This window comes from Cyprinodon tularosa, unplaced genomic scaffold (assembly GCF_016077235.1).
Source record: "Cyprinodon tularosa strain WSP-4 unplaced genomic scaffold, ASM1607723v1 ctg3, whole genome shotgun sequence".
Lineage (NCBI taxonomy): Eukaryota > Metazoa > Chordata > Actinopteri > Cyprinodontiformes > Cyprinodontidae > Cyprinodon > Cyprinodon tularosa.
The window spans coordinates 2340459-2367679 of record NW_024039007.1 but is presented as its reverse complement, the minus strand read 5'-3'; the positions used below and the strand labels follow the sequence as shown (position 1 = coordinate 2367679).

The following is a 27221-nucleotide window of genomic DNA, read 5'->3' as shown; positions in this document are numbered from 1 at the left end:
TAAATTGTTTTGTCCTCCCATTCCCTGCTTTCATTACCTTGTGTAAATTAAGCGATATGTCGTCCACCGGTGCGCGCCAGAGCACTCACCGCGCCAACGCCAAAATCATGAGATTTGGCATAATAAATGAAGACAAACTGGCAGTAGCAGTGCTCCTCTCTGCGCGGGCTCGCCTTCATTATTCGCTTAACTTGCCGGAGAAAATGACTTAACCCTGACCTGTGTATTACGTCCCATATTCACTCCAGATAAAAGCCTTTTTACAGCGCACAACAATTTATATTCCAGCAAAGAGGCTGCTTTTCTCTGTCAGTTTTCCAATCTCAGCTCCTGAACACACGTCATTAAACTTGTCTTGCCTTCCTGTATTTGTCCATCAGTCCTTCTTTTTACATAAAATCTGGCAGCATTATTCTGGGATTTGATGGCACCCACTCATTTTTTCCCCTTGGAATGTTTGATTGGAAGAAATATAGCCGAGCCGGGGCTATCTCCTCTCTTCTGTGGAATCATGCAGTTGATGAAATAGTGTTCTCTCAGCAGGAATAATAAAAACAGACTTGTGCATTACGGGGGGCTCTCAATCTGCCAGCCGGGCCGCGCTGAGCGAAGAAGCCCACCCCTGCCTCATGATAGATTTTTATAGTTATCCCAGCAGATAAACGGAAACGGGTGACCAGGCTTGGAAAGGCCACACTGCAGCTGAGCGTAAGCTGCAAGCCTGAACAATAGCACGACGTTTGGCTGCACAGAACATCAGGCTAATGCATCCAAAATCTTCCACAAAGTACATTTATTTTAAAATCAGCTGTAACATAGATAGCTTTAAATCGTTTTGTCTGTTGCAGCAGTAAAAGGTGCAGAAATATAAAGAAGCATGTAATAATTTGTTCTGCTTCGTGAAACTAATCTGTTAATGATAAGGGTGACTGCAGCGGTCCTCAGACTGACACAGTTCACTTTCAAATTTTAAAGTATTATTACTATGAACTCACTTGAATTTAAAAGGTTACAGTAAGTTTGCATAATATGTTACATTAATTTATCTTCCTGTTGCAGAACCTACAGTACCACACTGTTGTAAAAAAAGTTTTTTTTTTTTTTTTTTTGCTGCACTGTTTCAGTTCCTCAAGTGGATATATCACATAGATATGACAAAAAAAAATGTATTTTATAATATTTTTTTTTATCATGGCTTTATTTGTTAAGGAATTGAAAAAAATCTTATTTTAATTGTCTCAGTCGATCCCCATTAAATGTTCTTACTTTCAGTACCCCACTTCAAAACATTGTTGGTGTTTTTTTGGCCACTCTCAGGAGGACTTGCTGGTATGCATTTAATCAACTTCCTGCTTCCTAACTCAACTGTGCTTGAGCTTAAATAAAAGTGAACGATGTCCAAGCATCCTCTGATAAAGAGCAGAATTTATCATTACATCAAGCTGTCCATTTCCTTAAGCTTCCCCCCATTACACGACCACTGTCATGTTTGACTGTTCATAAAATTATCCTTATTGAATTGTTGTTAGTTTGACAACAGCTATATTGACACACATTGATGCAAGCCTTACAAAAAGTTTTGCTTTTGACTGCAAAGTCCAAAGGATATAATATTCTATAAGTTTTGTGGATCATTTGAATGATTTTGACAAATTGTACATTGTATTCATTTTTTATTCCTTCCTCTGAATGTTAAATTCAGATTGTTAGATGGGGAGCTAATATTTATTATATTATATAATAAATTATATATAATTATATATAATATTTATTTAATTTTCTATCAAAGGTAGGAATATCCTAATCATCAGAGATCTGCTTTGAAATAAGTGACTTGGTGAAGCAATTTGGTGAAGAAAATTATTTTGTGTTAAATATAATGTTAAATCATTATTTGTTAAATTTTAACACAATTTTGTGAATAAATTTAAAAAACCGAGTTTGTGAATAAAGCCTTTTTTAACCCTTTATTTAAACCCTTGATTAAGAAGTTGGTTTACATTAACCTGCCTTTTGAAGGCTTTCAAGCACGACTCCTCTAAAATATGATCAAACTGCTGTCTTCTTTACAAAACCAGACATGTAACAGGGATTATCAAAACTGAAATAAAGACAGAGAAATTCTCCTGGTGGAAAAGTTCCTTTGTGAATTGCTCCTTATGCTTTCAGGGGACGATAATCAGCCATAAATGGTCCTCGTCTCCACCTAACAGGTCCTGATTAATCAGCCAAGTGGAGCAGACTAATCAATCTGCCTCTAATGCTTTCCAGGCTGGGTCTGAAGAGCGGCGTGTAGTCTGCAGCCTCCTCCTCCTCCCTGTCAAAGCTGTTGTAAAGGATGAATTCAAAGAGCATGCAGTTCAGATTTTCTACCATGTGTTAAGACTCTTTAGACACTCCTTGAAAAACTCTGAAATTATATTTGAAGTTTTGATCATTTTATTCGTGCAAAGGATGACGTTTTAATTCAAATGGAATGTAACAAGTTCTTCTAATGAATGAAAAAGTATTGATACTCTTTCTAAAAGCAAAACTTTCACTCACTGTATTTTCATGGGATTTTATAACATAGACAAACACAAAATAGAGCATAAGAGTGGGTGGAAGGATAATGATAGACATTAGATTTAAACACCGTAGATAGATACAAATATAAACTTGAAAATAAAAAAATAATGCATTTGTTTTCAGCCTCCTTTACTTGGGTACCCCTTAATACAGTCCATTACATCTGTTTGTCTCTAAGAGGTGAAAAGCTAACATCACTTATCATACTGAAAATACTATTTCTTCAATGAAACAGGGTGATGGCAGCAAGGGCTCGGCAGTAGGTTTGATCTTAACTTTGGTAGGGACACTATTGGTCTTAAGTTGAATTGGTCTGATGTCATTGGTCCTACACATTATGCATTCTCCTGTTTTTTTATGCTTGAAGTAAGCATCAGGGCGCATTTAGTTTAAAGAGAAAACAGCATTTTTTTTGCTGTATTTATACAAATTTTATAAGGACTACACACACAAGATGCTGTTTATCAATGTTTGAAGCATCAGTGGCTCGGAATAATGTAAAATCGGGACAACCTTAAACTTTGAAAAGGGTTACATTTGAACTTACCAGTGACTAAGATGGAAGGTAAATAAGTGCCTTTTTAACCAAATATAGTCTAAATATGTCTTTTGTTTGTGTATTTATCCAGTGTTTTCTATAAGTAGTATGCAGAGGTAAACACAGGTAAAAACCCACTCTTACTTAATGTTATTTAATCTGATATGCTGATATTCTCTGTATTGTAAAACAAAGCAAAAAAAACATATTTAAGGGACTGCAAATAGAGTTATTGCATTTACATGGGTGTGGGAACTATAAGAGGAACTGACACTGAGCATTTAAAATATTGACTTCAATATACAAGTTGTGAAAAAAGAAGCGACTGCTGCAACAACGCTGTATTGTAAATTATAAACATGTTATTCACATAGAATTATTGGTAGGGACAAGTAGGTCGGGCTAAAATTTTGGTAGGGACATGTCCCTATGGTCCCTATGCAAACCTACGCCCATGGGTGGCAGTGGAGATTTTGTCATAAGGGACACAGGAGGTAGTCAGAGTGGATGGGAAAAATAGATAGATGAAAATCCTGAAGGAAATCAGGAGAGAACTGTGATTCACCTTGAAATAAGACCACATTAATTATAATGTACAGCCAGGGCAAAAATAGAATAACATGCATACATTAGAAGGGTCTAGTCAAAGTACATAACTGCATCCAAATGCAAACCTGCAACAAAACAGAATATTGTTTAGAATAGAGCATTCATTTTAATTTGACTGAGCTGTTTTTGCAAAGAACAGGAGAAAATTCACTTTTTGAATCATTTAACCTATTACAAGGAATTTATTTTTCTTCTTGCTTATATTTACAACCACGCTTAGGTTCTCCTGTGTGTCGTAATCATTTTCTTCCGTAGATTTAGGTTAGAGGATGTGAAAACAGCAACATAAAAAAGTAATAATCATAATCAAAAATCTCCCAGAGTCAGGTGCTAAGGGTTTCTCATTGTGAAAAAGCAAGATAAACAAATCCTTACAAAACTGTTAATAATTGTTAGACTTCTTTTAAAAAACATTTCAACACCAAGAAACATGTTCTGAGTATATAGACTCTCTCTTGTGTGACTTTCTCAGATTTGCTAACAGATAAGATTAATCAGTAATACAATAACTTGAGCTGTCTTTGTTCTCACTACTGAGAATTCCAAATGTCTTTTACATTTTTACAGTTACAGCTAAAATATTCCTGTGCTTGTTCTTTGCCAAATTAAATACACAAATACACATAAAGACAAATTAAACTATGATGTGGGTTTTATTCTACCTCTTGACTGAATACTTTGTTGAGGCATATTTTAATGCAGTGTCCTTCAAGGATTTTGTATCAACCAGCTTTGAACTTCTACAGATCTGGACTTTGACGAATTTGCTGAGCAAAATTCTTAAACACCAATTTTCAAATGGTTCAACAGATTCTTAAGTGGATGTAGATCTGGACTTTGACTAGGCCATTACAAAGCATTCCATTGTAGTTCTGTTTGTTGCTCTGGCTATCTCAGTTTCCAGGGTTTTTCTGTGTTTGGCTCCACCCATCTTCCCATCAATTTTAGAGAGATTCCTTTTCTACGAGGGAGAGATATGTCTGCTGAGCACTAAACTGCCCCAACAGTTTTGTCATTTTTTTATTACATAGAGCCATTTGTTTGTACTCGTACTCATTGTATTTTGCTTGATTCAGCACCAGGTTGTGGGCGCAGTAGTCTCAGCAGAACCTCCCTTAGGCATAATCCCTCCAGCGTGTCCTGGGTCTTCCATTGGGCCTCTTCCTGGTGGGACGTGCCCTGAACACCTCCTGAGGGAGGCGCCCAGGGGGACATCCAAAAAAGATGAAAGAGCCACCTCAGCTGACTCCTCTCGATGTGGAGGAGAAGCATTTCTTCTGCGAGCCTCTCCCTGATGAACAAGCTCCTCACCCTGTCTCTAAAGGTGCGTTCACACCGAACGCGGTCTGAGCATCAAAAACCCTTTAAAGGCGAAATTTGGATGTTGGGTCAAACGCTAGTCAAGTTGCTTTGACGCTTCGATGCTCTGGATGCTCTCCGTTCTGGTTGTTCATCTGCTCTGTTCTGTAGTTAGAGAGCAGCTTGGCTTTATTTACTTTACGAGTTGGAAAAGTAGTTTAAACACATTTTTAAGCAAGAATGTCCACCTCAAAACATCATCTGTGCGGTCAGGTCATCAGGATTACGATCCTACTAAAATATGCACTTCTTTTCTGGAGCTCCAGACCTCCAGCATCCCAGTGGGCCGCACCACTGGGAATCCCAATGGAAGCTCTCTGAAGCGCCCAGCCTGTGGGGGATTTCCCACTGCTATTTGTAGTGGCTGGAAGGAAATGTTAAGAGTTTTTAAGGTCAGTGGTAAAAACTGCAAGAATCACAATATACTAGGGATGGGATGATTTATGAAAACCGTCCGAACCGTTCGGTTCGACTGTCTCGGTTCGATTCGCGTGTGTTTCGTTCGGTTCATGAGCTGCTCCTTTTTCTCATAGGCGAAGCGTTTACACTCCAGAGCAGAAGGTGGCGGTACTGCGACGAAAGCCAACCACCAGTAGTAAACAAAAAGAAGAAGAAGCGAAGCAGCTTAGCCAGGTGTCGCAGGGAAAAAAATCAGTTGTTGTGGAGAATTGTGTCGGAATGGCGAGTGGGAAAGAACAGGAGTTGGAAGACGCGCCAGCAGCACTTTATAGGTCTGCTGTATGGGACCACTTTGCATTTAGATTGACCTACGATGACGGCGGAAAGAAAGTTGTGGATAAAAGTGCAACAGTGTGCAAGCATTGTGCAACACGTTTTGTCTATGCTAACAGCAACATGACCAACATGTCATGCTAACCCCGAAATCCCTCATACTCCTTCAGCAATCCCCGCTCCGCCCCGCTGCGCTCCAGACCAGCTGCTCAACGCAAAGCCTACAGCCTCCACTGTGGCTCCCGTCTGCTGCCCTCTTACAATCCATTATTTTTGGGGGGATTTTTTCATTAATTTCATAAATTTTTATGGGATTTCGGTGTAACAATCAACATATACCGAATCGAACCGAACCGAAAACCGTGACCACGAAACCGTGAATCGAACCGAACCGTGGATTTTGTGAACCGTTCCACCCCTACAATATACAATCACTTATTTTTCGTCGGCAGGTTGTGACATTTTTTAGATAATTTGTATATTTATAAACTGTTTTGGCATGGTTCATAAAAAATGTTTTAGTGCAGCAATAATGATCAGAGCTCTCTCTCTTTTTCTTGTACATAACAATCCATTTCCTCTGCTTTTTTAAACCCTTTTAAGTTTAACCCCTTAGTATTTTTCATATGCAAACAGCTTTGCAGAAGCGATAACAGCATTTACTGTCTGTCTCCCCCCAAAAAACTCCTGGATCAGCTGTTTGGGCCCTTTGCTACGCTAAGAAATCCTGTCTATAAAGGTTGTGAACAGGACCGGTGACAGGGAGCAGCTCTGTTGAAGTCCATCATGCACCGGGAACAAGTCCAACTTAATGCCAGCAAAGCAAATTAAAATCCTCCTCCGCTTCTAAAGAGCCATTTGTTAATAGACCAAATATTTTCAATTGTTTAGCAATGGGTGACGTTGGTTTGTATTTAAGGGTATTGCAGTAAAAGGAATAGAAGCAAATACACACCAGAATTTCCCAGTTCAAATTAGCAAAACATTTTTGAAATCATGTGTTATTTTCTTTCAACTTTCTATATCAAACTAAATTATTTCCATGAAAACTCACTAAGGTCTGTGCTTGTGATCTAACATGTTGAAACGCTAAAAGGGCATCTCACTTTCTTTAAGAAATAGAATAATTTATTCAAGTTTATGTCTGACAAAATAATTTACATGCAGGCTTTCTTCTGAAACTTCTAAAGTTTCTCAGCATGATGCGGCCACCACCATGGAACACCGCTTTTAAATTCTCCAATACTTCACTAATCTTCTTAAAAGCCAGGCTTGTGTTTATGGTTTAAGACTTAAAAGTTGCTAAAATTGAAAAAAAAAAGTATGTGTGTTTTAATGGAAAACAACACTGCAGGTTTGCCACCAGGTATTAGTTTTTTTGTTTGTTTTGAGATACCATGTCTGATGTAGGGCCTACATATATTTCTGTAGTAGATGTACAACTTTGCCTCTCGGTGAGGAAACCCCTCATCTCTGAACGTGGGAGACAAAGAAAAAGAAATCGAAATCCAAGTCATTTTTTACTGTATGAAAGTTTTACAAGGTCGTTCAGAGAGTCATGTTAACACAATACCTGAATACTGATTTATTTTCTTGTTCTACAAGTCACGGAGAGCTGAGTCTTAAGCGATCATTATTACCATACAAATAGACAGATCTATTTAACAACCCTCTCTTTATCGCACAACACTTATTCTTTAGTGTTGCTCCTTGAAAGGCGCTGAAATGTGTCTCTCTCTCTTCTTGCTCTCTCTCCCTGATTTTTTTTTCACCGTATTTTGCAGGGAAATCGTCTTCGGGTTGATAAAGGCTCAGAGCAATAGAAGAAGCAAGGCTGACATCTTCTTAAGAGATGATAGGAGAGCCAAATCAAATAGGATGGAGCAGTCACTCTTTTCACAGATAGGTAGCTCATTTCTGGTGGTGAAGAGTTTGCATCCCTAGTGGCGCTCTGCCCAGGAAAGATAGCTCTCTTGGACTCCATTCATTATTTCATTTCTTGCCTTCTCTTTTCACATCTTAGCTACCCCCCCTCCCTTTTTTTGGTTTAATGAGTTGCCTATTTTTCTCAAGTGTTGATGGGGATCTTGGAATTTAGATTCAGAGACAAAATGTTTAATCACAAGCGTTTTTCATTTGTGAAGAAAAGGCAAAAATCAATTATTCCTATTAGACAAAGATGATTGGAAATGAATGGAAATGGTGAGATTTTGAAACAAAGGCTCTATGGAGGCAAAGATAAGTGTGAGTCTGCTCCCCCCAGGAGGCATAGGATGTGGTTTGGCTTAATAAACAGTAAGGAAACATTTGGTGTTAAAGCTTTGAAGAAGGCTGGATGGTATAAACACAAGAAAGTAATTAATGATAGCATTGTTTTATCAGGGATTTTAGAACTAATAGGAAATGTTATTTGCAAGGAAACCTGACATGTATCTAAAAATCATGCAAACTCAAAAAAAACTTTTCCCAGATTAGAAAAGCTCAAAATCCTTATGTGATTCTGCTGAATACCGTTTCTGGGTTTGAGCTTCATGAAAACTTGATGATGAGAACTTCACCGTCAAATGCAACACTTCATATTGGTATGTCCCTTTAAGATGATGTAAAGAGTCTACAGGTTAGGCAGTGATTAAGCCTGAGATCTGACATAACATTAATTCAAATATCAATCATTTCCTATTTTACACACTTTACATGTTAAAATTGTAATGACCAGAATTGCACAGAAAATGTTTTCTAGTGAAATTATTTCACAATATTAATTAAAAATCTGCAGTGCTTTGGTGATTGGGACTGAGTCCCTGAAGAAAATGGGGCTCATAAAATCCTGGACCAGCTCTGCTTTGTGAGGCTTGTCTGTCTTTAGTTTTCATAATTTCTTTAAAAGTATTTCATACAGATTAACTGTCCTCACGGTTGGCTCACTGAAGAGAAGAATTACATGTCAGATAAAGCATTTTATCACTACAGAAAGACCAGACATTGTATATAGAGAAATTTGAAAGGTGGTAGAAACAATGAATATTAAGTGGCAAAGTATCTAAAGCTGCTGACTAAATTGAAACAGTATATCCTGAGGGGGAAAGGTTTCCAAATTGCTAATTACTGCCTCTGAAAGGGGCTCTCTTTCTGATATGTTTGCTTGTGAAAGGATTCCACTTAATGAAGTAGTGGCTCTTTCTTTTTTTTTTTCTTTTTTAATATTCCCACTCTTTGGTTTTCCGTATTCTCTCTGGGCTTTCCTCCCAGGCCAGAACAATGGTGGACCCATGAGCCCAGCTTCCCCACAGGCCCTGAACGAGAACAAGCCAGGAGCTAGGAACTTCCTGAGCTGCTCGGCTTGCTGAAATGTGGAGGAGGCAGATAAGGGGGCAGCAGCACAGAGAGGCCCTCTCCCCTGGGCCCAGGGGGAAATTTGCAGTTATTAAGAGAAGATGAGAACGATTAAATGGCTTTTGTACTCGTTTTCACAGACTTTTCTTTTTTATTATTTGGGCTGTCTTCATCTGATAGATGAATGAAGTGCCAAATGACTTTTCTGCCTTATTCTGCAACAGCATTGGCTTTTGGAAGCAACTCTTCATTACCGACTTGACCTCTAAAGGAAAATTTTAATCCAATATTGTTTTTAAAGGTAAATTATCAGCAGAAAATACTCAGCAGTTACTGTAACTAAACAACTTTTTACATTGCCTTGTAAAGTACACAACTTGTACTCTTCTCATTTTGTCACATTGCAATGACAAACTTCCTTATATTTTAAATGGGTTAATGATATACCAGCACGAAATAATACATCAGTGTGACGGTAAAAAGAAAATGACAACCCAGAATTTGAATTTGTCTTTAATGCTAACCCATGACAATGATTTTATTAAAGACATTTCACTGAGGCTCTGGTTGTGTGTTTTGAGTCATCCTACTGAAGAGATATATGTTTCAGCCTGTAACAACTTTTCCTTCAGGATTATCCTGCATTAACTTATATCCATCTTCCCAACAACTTTTACCAGCTTCCCTATTTCTATTTCAGAACAGCATATCCACAGTATGACTCTGCCACTACCATGTTTCCCCACTAGAATGCTGATTTTCAATCTTAATTTTCATCTCTACATATCATTAGCATTCAAGCCCCAGGAGTTACTATAGCCTCTTAGAAGCTTCTGTGAGTAATGTTCACCATAGCCCCTCATGTCAGTGTACAAAGTTAGTCAATCAGGCCCTGGTAGATTTGTAATTGTGCAAAATTGTTTCCTTTTTTTAAATGAGCTGAATGAAGGGGGCTATGTGAGATATGGATATTGGCAGGTGTAGATATTACCTGTGCTAATTCTCAGTGATCCGGGTAATGGCAACCACAAAACAACAAGCATGCATGCAGCGACAGTGATGAGGAAAGCTTCTTTTTAACTCGAGCACAACCAGGCTCAGTGAGATCGGCCTTCAGCCGAGGCTGATTTGTGATTTTTAGAAGAAGGTGGATGTCTGTTGTCAAAGATGGCTTCCTTTTCTCTTTACTCTTTGACCAAGATCTGAACATCATAGTATTGTACTGCCTGTACCTGTTTTTTTGGTATTTGTGCCATTTGTTCACTGATGTTCTCAAAATTTTTTAATGACTGCATTTTTTCTGAGAATAATCAACACCAAAGGAAATAAATGTACAAGGTAGCTGACTTCAGAAGGTAATCTGTTGCTAGAGTTTTTTAAGGTTATGAAAAGAAGACAGACATATTTTCCACTTTTTACATTTCAAAGCAGCAATAAGTGAAATTCCACCTACAAGTTGGGCTGTCTGTAAACCAAAACTAGATGTGTGACAAGCGACGCCTCCCTCTATCTCCACTGCAACTGCAACCCCTTCCACCCCCAAGTAAATTTACTTGGGGCTTTACTTTCTTGGGGCTTGTGAGGAGTCATTTGGGTGACGACGGAGTACTTTATTCCAGCAGCTGCGGCAGTAACTGATGAAGATTCCGTAAAAATTCAAAAAATATCCACTGGACTTGGTTTTCAAGATTTGAAGACGTTTCGCCACCTCTCCAGGAAGCTTTCTCAATTCAAATTGAGAAAGCTTCCTGGAGAGGTGGCGAAACGTCTTCAAATCTTGAAAACCAAGTCCAGTGGATATTTTTTGAATTTTTACGGAATGACTTTGACCTGGATGACTGAGAACCTTCATCAGCATAACTGATGAAGAGGAATGTACAAATTTTGTTACCTGTATCTTACAATTTTCATAAAATACATTTAAAGATATTTTTATGAGAGAAAGTACAACCGTAATACTTCATATAGGTGGTCAGTTTGTCTAGAAATGGCCTACTTTTAATTCTGTGTTTACATGCATGCATGGCTGAACTGGTTGGTAAACATATGACACTGGAGAACAACACAGAACAATGGTGTTTGATGTCACACCATAGGCCATCTAAAAAGATCCCATTAATTCTTCACTATTTAAGTTCTTCCTATCTACAGTGATGAATGACTGCTTATGGCCCCTTTAATAAACTTTTTTGAAAATTATGCTGTGATGAAATTACTGATTTGTTTTTTCCTTTACTATTTTGGAGAGAGTAGTTCTTAGATTTTACTGTACAAATAATACCAGACAATAAAGTTTGCAAATTATGATTTCATTAATAAAGCTTCGCTTTCTTGCACCTCAGCAGTTACAGCATGAAAATGGAGTTACGACAAAGTTTCGGGTCCATACTTTAAAGGTATATTGGAGGATGCCCTTTTTCTGGGTGGATCATCAAAATGAGTGGTCCTCATAAGTGTCAATCATTCTGGTGATATGTTTATGTAAGGCTGTCCTACGTGCTTGTCCCAATGTTCACTTACCGGTGGTAAGTCTGACATAGATGAAACACTGCAAATCTTTTTTTGGAAGGCAAGCTTGTATGAGCGATACAAAGAGCAACTTTTAAACAGTGTGTGCATGAGGAGAAACAGGCTTGTGCATGCCTTCATACAGGGTACAGGTACAGGGTTGTGCATGTGCATTTTTTTTTTAGTAGAGAGGGTGAATATTTGTGAAACTTCTCCACTATACCTTTAAAATAGACTGTGAATTAAAAAAAAAAGTAAAATAGAAGCTCACCCCGTAGCAGTACACTGGACACCTTGAGACCCTTGCTCTATATCTCCCTTGCCTTTGCTCATTTCCTATCAAAATATTCTCAATAAAAGCTATCAATACTGGAAGGATTTGATATGCTGAAATAGTTTTGTCCAAAATGATTTTGGTTTTTAAGCTATAAACCACAATAATCAAACTTAAGGTAAAGCCTTGTGTTATTACACTGTCTTTAAGATGTATGCTCACTAAGACTAAGAAAGTAGAGCACATCACTCCAGTTCTAAAGTCCTTACATTGGCTCCCTGTATCCCAGGGAGCATATTTTATTTTTTTCCTACTTGCCTTGATTCTGTTTTATTTTCCTATATTTTAATCATGTAAAGCACTTTGCATTGTCTTTGTACTGAATTGTGCTATACAAATAAATTTGCCTTGCCTTGCCTTGCCTTAATAAAAGTGATGTTTACATTTCCTTAGATGCACATACAGATGTGAATGAAACATTCAAAACTAACAAAACATGAATGAAACAATGATGCATCACTAAAAGGACAGTTTAATGATCATATAATTAGTCAGAATGAATCTATTAAGATCATGAAGCGGAAGTTAAATTTTTATCTAGGTTTTGGCAGGCTGACATGTGACTTCCTATCTGTGGAGACTGCGCTCGTGTTTTGGATGACGTGACGGCGAGGCGGGGCCACCTGATTGGTTGCACTGCAGGGCGGAAGTGCGTCTGTTTCCCCAGCTGAGTGCTGAAAACAAAACAAGTCAAGCTGCGACTGGTGAGTCCTCAGAGCCTTTGGAGTTTCATTGTTTCTAGTTTTACAGCAGATCTACAGAGAAGGTGTTTATGTAACTCTGACCGCTTTAAGCGCCTATAAACAGCTCGTTGTGCTGACAGGTTAGGAGCTGCTTGGCTGTCCTTGTGCTGAGCTCACATGTGAGCTGTTATGCAACACCTCAGAGCATGCAGATTACTACAGCATGCCTCTGCTGTTGTTCTGCTGCAGTGATGCTGCAAAGCTGCACTGCAGTATCGGCTGCTTCTCTGCTCATGAAAACATTTCTAACCTGTCTTAGAGGCTGGGAAGGTGCTCTTCTCTACACTGGCGCGATTTAAAGAGAGAAGCTCCTAGTTTAAGCTGTTATCTATGAAAGTCTGCAAAAATAAGGAATCACATGTGGACTTAAAGAGAAACCAATGGGATTTAAAATCGAGTATATCAGCGCCAGAAGCACATTAAAGGTATATTAGCACAGGTATGTGTGTCTTTTATGGAATCAGAGATGCATCCATTAAATGACCAGAAATGGTAAAAAAAAAACAATTTCCCTTTGACAGGGGCGCATTTAGGAAATTTGGGGCCTTAGGCAAAGACAGGCAGGGGGCCCTCTAAATTGAGAAGACAACACATAAAACAGACCCATCATACAGATACAGAAATTTTAATAGAATAGACATACATTATTTATTCTATGTTTTTTTCTCTCTTCTTGTCCCTTTTCTTGTTGTTTTCCTCTCTTTTTTGTACTTTTCATGCTGTCTCAAAAGGAATGAAAGATTTTTTTCCCCAAGCAATAAGCTCACTAAGCTAATTGCTCCTTCCTGTGTCTCCAAAAAGGCGATGGTAAAAGTGAATAACACAGTCCTTCTTTTCACTGTAGACAATCCATGGTCTGCTTATCTGTTCTCCATTTATCATTTGAATGAAATAATATATCTGGAAGTAAGTCTGCGCCCGTCTCCTTTTTTTTGGAAAGATCCTGTCCTTCACCTGGAGTGGTCCTCTCCGTACTATCGAGCAGCGTGCTCGATCAGACAGCTTCTTTGGCCACAGTGCTGGGTCATCTTCCAGAAGTGCACTGCTTACTAGCTGAATGGATGATGCTGGACTAGCAAATACAAACAAAATTCAAAGCTTATTTTAAAATGACCCATCTTCAATAAGATAAATAAATACTTATAATCACCAGTAATTCATCTCCACACGACGGACCCTCCTTCTCAGGTGCCAATGTTACATCTGAGACTGCTGCTGATTGGGTGTTACTGCTGCTGGTGTTTGCCGCTGCCGCAGTGAAGAAGCCGAAGTCAGTCATTTTTGGTAACTTTGAAAACAGCTTCCTACTTTCCTCCTTCTTCCTCCACTTTTCTGCACCGCTAGGGCAGCTTCTTTTCATCATTCTTTTCTTTTCTTTTCCTCTCTTCTCTTCTCTTCTCGTCTCAATTTTGGGCCGTCTGTTTGCAACTGGGTTGCTTCTGTGCTTGGACCTTTCTGAAAATGTGCAGCAAATTGACTGATCCAGTGTGGTGGACACTGAATAAAAGCATTATTATATTAATAATAGAATAGCTGCATTAACCATACATGTAAAAGGAGTTTGATGGGGCACCCCAGGAACTCGGGGCCCTAGGCAACTGCCTATGTTTGCCTAATGGTAAGACCACCCCTGCCCTTTGATTAGAATCCTAAAATGAGATAGAACAAAAATATTTTATATATATATTTTTTTTACTTTCTCACAGATAGAAAAAAAGGTAAATGATAAAAAAAATTAATAAATGTTTACACGAGAGCAAAGCATTTAAACAGTATTTCTACTGTGGTTCCCCTTATAGTTCATCTAGGGGTCAAATCTTTTAGTGCTGGAGGCAGGGACTGAAGTGATTGCACAAGTGGTTTAATATGTGGTATTTAAATACGTGTTTTCTAATATTGTGCGGCATTTAGTTAAGTATGATTAAGTTAATGTTTGGCTCATTAAAAAAAAAAAAGTTACAGGCTTGTATTAGTTTCTGGTAAGTGTAGAAAAAATAATGTGAAAGTAAAAACATCTAAATTGCTGCACATCTTAAATGTTAATTTAACTCTTTCTCTTTTTGTGCCCCCGGTTTCAAGCATCATGATGGATGAGCTGGTGCAGGACTTGGTGTCTGCACTGGAGCAAGCCTCAGAGCAGACCAAATTAGGGGAGCTGTGGGAGGAAATGGTCCTGAGTCCGTTGCAGCACCGACGGCAGATTCGCCGCCGCAGAGGTCGGAAACGCCTTCACGAGTCCTCCATCTATCCTGTGGCTTGCAGGCGTCGCTGGAACGAAGCGCCTGAATCTAGCATGGATGAGGCCAAAGAGTACAGAGAGAACTTATCCTCCTCTTTTTCCACAGCTGTGGCAAACTACAGTGATTCAGACGACATGGCCACTGCCGACCACTGGCCTCATGTTGCCAGGGCCCCTGTCAGATCAACGGTCCCTGGCAGATCCAGACATCCGTCCTGGCCAGAGTCTGATTCCTTCACTGATAGTAATCCAGGGCAGCCTCTCAGAAGGCGCAGGAAGGTCAAGCGTATGAATTCAAACATGACAATCAGACTTCAGCAGAAGCTACATGACGGAAGGAAGAGGCACAGGCCTTCTAAGTTGCAACGTTTATCGGGATCTAGAAGAAGGTCAAGCAGTTGGACAGCAGCCGAGAGACAGGCTGAAGGAGGCAAAGTGATGGGAAAGGAGTGTTGGAAAAGACAGATGGCCAAGGAACGTAGAGATGCTCCAGATGAGAATATGTCTGATGGGTAATGTAAAATCTTTTTTTTTTTTTTTTCAGGAAACAATTTTAAGAGTTTTAGTTTCTGTATTTTTTAACCTAATTTGAAAAGATGAAGGGTTTTGAGGCTGATTCTCTGGGTTGGTAATAAAACCATAATAATTTATATGACGAGATAAGCTCCTCTTTTTATTTACTCTTTATTTTATAGACTCCGCCTAGGGGTCTGGAGCCCATTTGTTTTTAGAGCTAGTTTGCAGCTTTTCTGAAGTTGTTTTTGCTACTTGCAGCATTTTCTCTTTGCATTTTTTTTGTGTTTATTTTTTAGCTTTATCCATGTGTTTTCCAACAGTTTTAGTGCATATTCACTTTGCTTCTACCCATGTCCAATGATTGCAGCTTTTCTCTCTTGCAGCGCTTTTTAGCATTAGCATGTGTTATAACAACCTCCATTTTTTCACTGAATGCCGGTTGGTTGTACGGGGTTTAAGTGAAGCCAGTTGGCCGCCATATTGGTACTCCCTAGTTAGACCGATCGCAATGTAAACAATATGTGCGCAACAGCATTAAAGAACAATGATGTTCTCATTCAAGTGGGATTTAACTCTTAAAATAAAGATAAAAATTCATCACCTGGACACACACTTGCTGTTTCATAGCATAAGTAGATGACTTTAACTTATAATAAAAAAAAAAAATAGGCACATCAAATTGCATAGTCATGAAGTCAATGAAGTCTCAAAATCACGTAATATAACATATACAAATCCATCACCACAATATTGTGTTAATGGAGCATAATTATATAGGTGTGCCAAAATTGCTAAGTTGATGTACATTTAATAGACATGTACTGATGACATTGTTATGGTAATTACATATTACACACAGTTTCAAGATCTTACTAAAAGATTGAATTAGACGTACATGTCTGTTAATATTGTAGTATTTTTCTATTTGCAAATTGTGCATGCATGATATATATATATATATATATATATATATATATATATATATATACCGTAAATCCTCTAATATAGGCCCGGGCCTTTATTTCACTCAAGTGCATCGCGGTCCAGGCCTTTATTGGAAAGAGGCCAGAATTAGAGACAGGCCTCTATTGCTATTTGAGCAAAACAGACTACCAGTGTAATGAATAAAAATGAGATTTTGTGTCTATTTGAACCTATAAAACACTAGGTTCATTTATTGAAAAAGTACAGTTACCATGTCTCGCTTGGTTTGAAGTAAAAAAGAAAAAAAAATCCTCCAATTCTGTTTAATCCTCCTCCTCAGTCTCCTCCTCCTCTTCATCTCTCACTTTAATCTCCTCATCACTCGCGCTCCTCCTCATGTTCTGCTGCGTGTCTGTTCTCTTCCTCGCGCAGACGGCAGCAGTCAGGGCCTGTCGTCCAGCAGCGCAGGGCTGTGGTACTTGTATGTTACTACCACAAGTATAATGTTGAGGTATGCCCAGAAAAAACGTTTATAGCCCCGGCCTGTATTAGAGACCGGCCATTATTTACCTCCTCTGACAGCGAGACCGGCCAATGTTAGAGTCCCGGCCGCTAATGGAATACAGGCCAATATTAGAGAATTTACGGTATATATATATATATATATATATATATATATATATATATATATATATATATATATATATATATATATATATATTAGTGGTGGAATGGTTCACAAAATCCACGGTTCGGTTCACGGTTTTATGGTCACGGTGTTCGGTTCGGTATATGTTGATTGTTAGCCGGACATGTTGGTCATGTTGCTGTTAGCATAAACAAAACGTGTTGCACAATGCTTGCACACTGTTGCACTTTTATCTACAACTTTCCACCGTCATCGTAGGTCACTCTAATGCTACATTCACACTGGACGCAGCAGGAGCAGCAAAAACACGTCTGCTGCTTCCTTTTGCTGCTTGTACCAGGTTTCAGCATTTTAAGTTAATTTAGGCGTTAATAAAACTGTTTCAGAGGAGTGATCATAGAGCTATATATCATCAGCGATGTGTCTCTCTCCCTGCCAGCTCCCAGATCAGCTTCTGTGATTGGTTGATGCGGCGCGTCAAGCAGCAAAAGTTAATTTTTTCCATCTTGAGCAGCAGCGCATTTGCGGTGCGTTAAATGCTTAAACGCTCCCGACACGCTGCTTCAGATCGCGCTGTGAGACCTTTTGCTGCGCCTTGACGCGCATCAACCATTGACTTTGCATGTAAACTTACATCCGCATCCGGTGTGAACGCAGCATGAATGTAAAGTGGTCCCATACAGCAGACCTATAAAGTGCTGCTGGTGCTTCTTCCAACTCCTGTTCTTTTCCACTCGCCATACCCACACAATTCTCCACAACAACTGATTTCTTTCTGCTACACCACTGCACTCCACTGCTTCGCTTCTTCTTCTTGTTTACTACCGGTGGTTGGCTTTGGACTTATTACCGCCACCTTCTGCTTCTGGAGACGCTTCACTATGAGAAAAAGGAGCAGCGCATGAACCGAACACAACACACGCGAATCGAACCGAGAAAGTCGAACCGAACAGTTTGGACGGTTTTCATAAACCGTTCCATCCCTACTATATAGATATACTATATATATATATATTTATTTGTGTGTGTGAGGGTCAAATATTTGAGTTGTTTTGTTCCTTCAAAATAACATGCAGTATATTTCTTTATTTATATTTATTAGTCTACTTTCTATTTTCTAATGTTAGACACAATGGCTAACTCAGTCAATATCTTCAAGTCAGTCTGAGGTAGCCAGTATAATGTTGAGCAACATACTATACTATAGAATACATCGGCGTATATATGAATTTTCTTGGTTAGCACATCCACTGTTTTTGTGAAACGTCTTGCCAGAGCCGGCAAACTGCTTGTTTTTGCACCAAAATGCTTAACACATAGGCATTTTGACTGCGCCCTCCGTGGGATTCGGTACCAATATGGCGGATGGTGGCTACAGTTTTTTCGGGCAATCAGCAATCCAGGGAATAAATAGAGATCGGTGCGTGTGTTATGTGCTACTCCCATTTGTATTTCTGACAGGTTTTGTATTTGTAGTGGACATTCACTTTGCTGCTCTTTACTTTCCATTTTGATTGCAAAATTCTCTTTTGCAGTGTTTTTTTTTCTTCCCTTTTTGGATGTGTTTTGGTGCTTGTGTGCAAATTTTTGGTTTGCAGTACGCATGCATGTTTTGTGTATTTGCAGTTTGCTCCCACCTTTTGAGCCAACTTATTAACTCCATATTTGCAAGAAATTATATTTATATAACCTATTATTTCAGTGGGATTGAATACAAACAGACACCCCAGTTTTTACTTGAAAAAGTTTACAAACCATTTATGCTTTTTTTTAACTTTAGACATCTGTGTTCATTTTCATAAATACCATATCATTAGAATTAAAACACAAACTGATGTTTAGATTTTGATGGCTGTGCCACAAACATTTCAAGAGTTTTGAGGCATTGTATTCAGTGGAAAAAAGATTATAAACAAGTTACATTTAAAATGATCAATACAAAAGTCAATGAAATGATCAATATTCAGTAGATCCTCCGAGTCTAAAATAATATTCTCCGTTTTGAATTATTGACATTAAAAATGAATGACAATCTTCATCCTTTTATACCTGATGATTATGAGGGAGGAATCTTTGGCATTTCTGCCTTCAGGCATCCCCAGCTCATTATTAAGTTTTAAAGACTTTGCCACAAATACATAAGTGACTTGGTCTGGTATTGATTTGTTTTGAAATATTTGCCTGACTTTGGGTGGGTAATTAAAGTTCTGTTTGTCCCACAGCCCAAGAGTGCACTCTCCTGTGTACACTTCATTTCACTAACCTAAATGAGGATCTTAGGTCTAGCAGCAAGGGACTTTAAACTATTAAACTGAACAGATTGTTACACTGCATATAGTAAATCTATGAAATAAGCAAGACCTTTAGTTTAACTGTGCTTCTGAAGAACCGCAACAGATATGAACAGCTTAAGACCTATAAGGTAATAAATTTATTATGATTTCACTGAATGCCTTTACAGAACATTTTGAACCTTTTTGTGTTGAACGTTTGTGACTATCATGGTTGGAAAAGATTTACATTGCATTAGCTTTCACACTTTTATAGTCGGATATGCAAATTGATAGGATATGCAAATTGATAGGCAGCCTTTGGTTATGTGACCTGTTCAGTGCCCCCTCAACATTTGACATGACAAACCTGGAATTAAACCCACAACTTTTAACTTGAAACATGAGAATGTTTCTCACAGAGTCAGATAAATACCAAAACACTGCATTTGTCTGTCTATTGTGTTTTAAAGCAGCTCACAAAAAATGTGTGATCAAAAATGCCCAGCTTTTTATTTATTTTTTATGTCATATAACAAATTTAGTTTCAATAAAGTTTTAACAAAAGCATATGGGGAAAACTTATTGACACCCCTATCAATCCCTATAAATCAGTTGTAACTTATCAATAATTCCATCCGTCCGTCTTCCCCAACTTAATCTGTAATGTTGGTGCTGGTCCCTCTCTTATGCTGACTGTGGGAGAAAGGCAGGTTACACTTTGGAAAGGCTTTCCAGTCCATCACAGGGCAACATGGAGACACACAACCATGCACCCTCTCACACACACTCACACCTAAGGATAATTTGAGAAGTCAATCTACCTAAAAGTCATGTTTTTGGAGGTTGGGAGAATGCTGGAGTACCTAGAGAGAACCCACACATGCAGCAACATGCAGAATCCATGCAGAAAAACACTGTGGGGAATATGTATAATTTAAATATTTACATATTTTGAAAAACATATTCAAATTATTAAATATTATTTGAATAATATTTTTTTCTGTTGATAATAGTTTCTAGGTACTTTATTACAAATCCATGTTTGCTCATGAGGTATTCATTTAACTTGACTTAGACTGCAATATCAGCATCAAGGCTGAACCAGGACTCTTTTGTCTTTCTAGTCTCATAGAGGAAAATGGTTAAGGAAGGTAAAAAAGTAAACCATTCTTAAAGATGTCAACACAAAGCTATATCCTTGTGTCCCCACATCAATATTAGTATGGGTCCATTTCCCTTTCAGGTGCCTGGGAACCTTATTTAGCTACATGGCATTATGAGTTTATTCTAATTAAAGGATATTTTAAAAAATGTAGAAAATGTGTATTAGCTCATAGATCTGAACCATATAGAAAATGTGTTCTATGCTAAGGCAAGGGAAGAAAAGGAGAGAGGAGCCAGTGCTCATATCGATATGTAGAGAGAAAGTAGCATAAATCTGTCTGATTTCTCTCGTATTTTACCTTTTCTAATTTTATGTGTAGCTATTTTATTTAAGGTAATATATAACTCTAAAATGAGATGGAGTTGGATAACAGGCATCCCATTTCATGAACACAAACAAATACAGTCTATGACATGATGCTGGTATAAGTTGTACAGACTTATGTCTATAGAATTATTCATAAAAAAAAAAACTATACATGAATTTTAGATGGAAGCTTTAATGCAAGTTTAAAATGTCATTGAAATCAAGCAATCTACGTAAATCAAAGGATTGAGTTGTCTTTGCAAAGCAGATTCTGGAAAAAACCAAGGTCCAGGATTAAAAGTAGACTTGAATAACCCCTAAGCATGTGTCCAGAGATGTGGATGATCTTGGTTGATGTCCACCTTTGTCATTAGAATATAGACTTTTAACAGACTTAGTGAGTATTTGCATTGTACGGCCCTGTGTAGAAAGTTTTTATGTTATTATGTATTGGTGTATTATGATTTAAACAGAAGGTTATCTGCTAGCTGTATGTATTTAAACGTATTTCCCTTGTTATTTGTGGATCTCATCACCATCTGTTCACCCAAAGCATGCATGCACTTGAAGTAACTGTTAATGGAGCAGAGAAAGCTTTATGTCTTCAGGTTTAATTTGTGCTGACCTCCCCAGCCCCTAAACAGTATTTGTTTTCTTACTTTATGGGAAAATCAATAGCCGTTCTGACAGAAAACAGCCCAGGAGAAGAAATAAATGGGAGCACCTAAGCGTGCTGTCAATCATTTCTCACTTACACAACTGCAACAGTCTTGATTGCTGCTCAGTGGACTGCCACTCTGTAGTGAGGGCTGAACAATCAAACAGTTAAGCCTTGATGGAGGCAAAGGGGTATTAAAAAATGGCAGCAGGGATGAGGGGCTGACAATGTTACAACAGCAATATTTATGCTTTGAGGCTGTGTGGTCCATTGAATGTCAGACACGGATGCCATTGTTGAACCATGTGGATTCCTTTGGTCTCTTTCTAACTGTTAACCTTTTCCATTTGGAGTGTTTGGTCTGCTGAAAAGTGCCCCTCCTCAAGGTCACTCTCCTTATGTGCACACTGAGTAGAGCTTTGCCTTCAGCCAGCCGAGTGCGAGGAGAGCAGATGTTGAAGGCTCCAGTTGGACTCCACATCCTTGATTAGACCTGGCCCAGCCTGCTGGCACTGAGGCCACCTGGCACCCAGGCTGGCCAAGCAAGCAGTCCTAACCTGTGGGTAGCAGCGTCCAGGGCCCAGCCTCCGTCTCCAGCTGTGCGCCACTTCTGTTGATGTTGACTTCTTGCAAAGAAACGCCCCCCAAAAAGCCTCTCAGAGCTCGCTTTGCTCTTTCCTGTCGTAATTTAGATTTTGAGAACTCCATGAGGAGTTTTTGAGGAGGCAGTTCAGCGTTTGCTGAAGTTAATTTTCATAAATCTCTGAAACTAATCCAATTACTGCAGCTCAGGGAGGGTGGGATAACCTTATAATCAGACACCAATGGAAGAGGGCACAGATTTGGGCTGCAGCAACTTGTTTGAAGAGCCCACAGATCCATTGTTATCAGCACTTTACTCCCCTCCACTGCTCGTCTCCTTTATTCCTTTGCAGAAAGAGCCAAGGCTCAATAAATGGTGGCTCGTCTGTAATCTCTGTGCAAACCGGTCTGCCTCTCCCAGGAGCTGAGGATTATATCCTAATGATTAGTGCTCATCTGGATACTGTGTTTGACTTCTCCTCTTTAGCTTGTGTAGAAACAATTGGGCCATATGGGGTATGAAGTTTATCTCCCCTAACTATGGAGTTTTTGCCCTTGTTCCCTTGAACATACAGTGTCTTCATGAAGTATTTATGACCCTTGAACTTATCCCTTTTTTTTTTGCCACCTTTTAACCATAAACTTCACTGGATTTCATTAGGATTTTATTTGCCAGTCTAACAGAAAGGAGATCACATTTGTGAAGTGAAAGAAAGTGATATGTGGTTTCCAAATTGTTTAACTGCGGGTATGTCCTCACCCATCTTTGAGTCGGTACCTCATGGAACCACTTTTCACTGCAGTCGCACCTTTAAGCCTTTTTTACCTTTATTACTACCTGCTTTGCTTATTGAGAGACTGAAATCTTCACTTCCAACTTGGTCACTTTGGACTGAATACCTCTGTGGAGATCCATTTTCAACTCTCGTCATATGTTCTCAGTTGGGCTTAGGTTTAGACTTTGACTAGGCCATCATTAGGCTTGTCCCGATCCGATCCACGTATCGGATCGGGACGCCGATATTGGCAAAAAAATGCGTATCGGGAAAGCATGTAAAATGCCGATCCAGACTGCCGATCCAGTTTAAAAAAAAAATCCGGTCCGTATTTTCCAGTTTCGCCGATTGAAACAATCCATTCCACTGTTTTGCATTTTTATTAAAACTTACAGTAATACTTGCACCTTTAACTGTTTACAGTTTTTCTGTTCACTGTGCAATATTAGATTGCTATTCGTAATTTTGTCCAGTTTGTGTTTATCTCTTAATAAACAGGTAAGTTTGTTGTTACCAAGCATTGTGTTTTATTCAATCTCACCTGATTTAGCTGGCTAGATGTTATCAAGAGTACTAAAACCTTTTTCAACATGAGTCTTACAACTAAGGCTAAATACTTTAACTTAAACTTAAATACATGCTCGGATAGGCTGGTATCGGCCAGTATCGGTATCGGATCGGAAGTCCAAAAACAATATCGGATCGGAAGTGCAAAAACCTGGATCGGGACATCTTTAGCCATCATATCTCAAAAAAAGCTTTTTTAATCTTTTCCAAGCCATCCATGGTAGCTCCATCTCTTTATCTAGGATGATCTAAAGCTTGAATCCCTCCAGTTTTTTTGTTTTGTTTTTCAAATTCGATTTGAAATTTGATTGTTTTGCAAACTCCAACAAATTTTCTTCCATTGCATTATTTGACACAGATGACTACTTAAGAGTAAGTAGATAAGTTTATCTTTAAAATAATAGGTTTGTAAGTTATAGATTATATAAATTAGTCAGTACTTAAAGCCCTCAAAAAAAAAAAATTAATAAGTCTCTTTGTTTAATTGTTTTTACCCGTGTTTGCCAGACTTGTCACAACATTTCTCCAAAATACTGGGAAAGGAAACACGTAACTTACTGATGCTTAGCACAGTACTGCTAGGTACTGTAAAAGTTCGAACTTGTGTCCTCTAGTGATGCTGATGTTTGGTGTGCATCAAATGCCAGCAGATGTTTCCAGCTGAGGAGCTTCCTGGGGAATCGGTCTAGAGAGACGGGGTCAAAGAGGCTGGATGGGGGTGAAGGGGCTGTCCAGGGTTAGGCCAGACATCTTCTAGATTCCCTGGAGAGGCTGTCTCCACTCTCACATCTGCTTCTCTTAGATGTTTAGGGAGATGATGCGGGACCATATGGCCATAGACTAGAAGGAACGTTTGTATGAGCGTTTTCTTATCCTGACGTCACACAGAGGCCTCTGCAATATGGCAAAGCTCTCTATCAGCACATATTGAACCCTCCAGGTTTGTCTTGGAAGCAAGGTCAGAGATGATAAACAGGAAGCAAACTGCAAGACATTCTGTATCATAATCCCAAAAATATTAATCATAGATGGACCTTACTTTTTTAATGAACAGCATACAATGAGTAAAACATTTGTAAAACAAATACTAATAAAGATCAACGAGCAACAATATATTGACTGATGCCTCTCTGGTTCTCAAAGGAGTGTTCTGTTATGGACACAACAGTGTTTCATTGCTCAACTGGAGCCTTAGCATAACAAGCAATAATTGAAAATGCTTGTACAAATTCTCAGTCATGTGGGTTATGGTAACAACAAAGCAGTGCTAAGCTTCTATGGTGGAATAAATGAAAATTAATGACAAGAAGCCAAATACCAGAGATAATGTTGCTAAGAGAAAGAGAGATAAATATAATAGAATCTCCATCATTCACTGAAATGTGAGGAAGACAATGAGAGTCAGAATAATGAGGTTCAGGCCCACAGAGGGCATGGAGGGAGTGTAAAGGGTTTGCCGGAGGGTGTGGAGCGGACCAGCAGCGGGGCGGTCGGGATGGTAAGCGACAGCAGCCCACACAGCAGATGTCAGCCAGTTGCCTCATGGAAGTGGTGGCATGTCTGGGGATTGCTGTGTGTGAGGGGCACACCCAGAGGGAGGGCGGGTAGGGGGACTGTGCTTCTCTGTGCTGTCATCCTCCACAACGTAGGCCAGATTAGATTGAAGCTGACAGCGGAGGATATTCAATTAGATTGTTCATGTCACTCAGTGGCTTCGATCAGAGTCCCTCCTGATGCCTTTGTGTTTCCCATCGCATTGAGGCAGAAACACAGCGCTCTGCCTTTTTGTGTAATTTCTATTTATGTCGACCTCCTGCTCTGCTCTTCATTTTTTGTTACTCAATGCTGCATTTTAGATATTGATTTCAGACAAGCATATGAAATCTTAATTTACACTGTACAGATGCCTTTAAACCGACCTCTAGAGGAGATCCTGCTTGAAGTGACAAATAAAAACAGGTCTTATATTTTTTTCTCCCCTTGTCTCTCTCCTTTGTAGGGAAACCAGCAGCACGTGCAGTAGTGACCCCGGTCTGTTCACCAATGATGAAGGAAGACAAGGTATAACACATGAATCTTCCCTATCATATATAGTTTTGTGGAAGTTTGTAAAGTGTGGTCAGATGAGAGGGCCTTCGCTCCAATCTAAGAAAATACTGGGGCTGTATAAAGAGATTTGGCTACAATGGGCTGGTTGCTGGGCACCCAGGCGACTCTAATAAGACGTTGTCATGTCGTGTTAATGAGCGCTGAAGCCTTTGCTAATCTCATTAGCCGCGCTGGGGCCAGGCGGCCTCTGATTTAACAGTTGTCACTACACCTTGACTGTGAGAGGCATGGTTCCTGTGGACACCATGCTGAGTGACAGGTCTGAGATCAGTTAAATGTTTGGGGTGGTCTGGTGCTGTGCAGCTCACTGCAAAGCTCAAGACAGTTTTTGATTTTCTCACACTGATTTTCTTACTTTCGTATCATTTCTGATCACACTATCCATGTCTGCAGGTGATGATGAGCAGAGTGACTGGTTCTTTGAAGGGGACTGTGGAGTTGGACTTCTGCCCAACTGGGACTCTGACAACCCGCTTTCGCTGGAGGACAGACAACCCTCCAATTTCCTCCTACCTGCGCAACGCTCTGTCAGAGGTAGTGTAAGCTTTTTTCTTTATAGATATAAACAAGTGAGGATTCTGTGGTGTTCAGATCTGGACTGGGCAACTAATTGGATTTGCAATATAATGGCAATTTTACATAAAGCAATTTTCATTACATGTAAGGAGTAAGACAAATACATCACTTCAATCCTTTAGGTAGAATTAAATGACTTAAAACGGGTTTGCAGCCCCACAAAAGAGAAAAGAGAGTTGCAGCTAGCTTCTTGCGAGCAGAAGTAAACACTTTCCCCTGCAACAGTAAAGCCCCTGAACAATGGACTCTGTCAAGGTCATGAAGACAATGAAACCCAAAAATAAAACTGCAATCACAATTTTGGTTTCAAAATTTGGCAAAAGTTTGGGTTTCCACCAAAATTGTTCAGCCCTAGATCTGACACTATTAAGGTGAGTCTCGTCATTCCTGCACAATTTGAGAAAGTCACAAATGCAACAGTTTCCTGGTCTGAAGTAAATAAGTAAATAAAAAAGTAAAAGAAAAAAAAAATGAAATCCTGATGATGAAATCCTTCCTTCCTTCCTTCCTTCCTTCCTTCCTTCCTTCCTTCCTTCCTTCCTTCCTTCCTTCCTTCCTTCCTTCCTTCCTTCCTTCCTTCCTTCCTTCCTTCCTTCCTTCCTTCCTTCCTTCCTTCCTTCCTTCCTTCCAATTTTGCACGCTTGCCTAAAACTTCAACTACTTTTTTGTTGTTGCAAAAACTCTCACATTGGTACCAGAAAAATAAACTTTGATTTTTGTTCAGATAATGAATAAAGTCCATAGTGATCTTTATAGGGATGTTCATTTTATTAAGTTTTGTGCTTTTTATTTGTTGCAGGGTTTCATTCACATCTTAAACGACTGCCTTGCTCCACTGCCTGCTGCATCAGACGGGACAGGCGGCGTCTTCCTAGAAAGGTAAAAGAAACCCGTCTTTATTAATGGTAAGGCAGCTGAAAAATGTGGTAACAGCTTTGTTTTTGTTCTTTTTCCTGTTTTCTTCTGCTGCGTAGAACAATAACATACCAGTGTTTGTGGAAAGACTCAGACATTTCTCTGCAGATCACAGCCAGAGAAAGTAAGACACTGGAATAAATCATACTGAATATGGTTTTGCAGTGTGATCCTTACCTCTCACTGTTTCATTTCAGATTTTGGCTACCACCTGTTGGAAAGCAAGACAGAAACCAGGTATG

At 39.1% G+C, this 27221-nt stretch overlaps 1 protein-coding gene across 2 annotated transcripts in view; it reads left to right on the top strand.

Annotated features, from left to right (window-relative positions):
- Positions 1 to 12596: 12596 nt before the first annotated feature.
- Positions 12597 to 27221, top strand: part of LOC119787555 (G patch domain-containing protein 2-like) — a 45152-nt gene continuing 30527 nt past the window's right edge. Inside the window, exons 1-7 of one of the 2 annotated variants that reach the window (XM_038291497.1) lie at positions 12597 to 12685; positions 14804 to 15475; positions 25379 to 25440; positions 25882 to 26022; positions 26864 to 26943; positions 27039 to 27103; positions 27177 to 27216. In XM_038291497.1, the coding sequence (XP_038147425.1) occupies positions 14808 to 15475; positions 25379 to 25440; positions 25882 to 26022; positions 26864 to 26943; positions 27039 to 27103; positions 27177 to 27216 (1056 nt within the window). In that variant the 5' untranslated portion in view covers positions 12597 to 12685; positions 14804 to 14807. Of the gene's footprint in view, positions 12686 to 13143; positions 13164 to 14803; positions 15476 to 25378; positions 25441 to 25881; positions 26023 to 26863; positions 26944 to 27038; positions 27104 to 27176; positions 27217 to 27221 lie in introns of those variants that run through there. The other variant, XM_038291498.1, reaches the window with a different exon arrangement.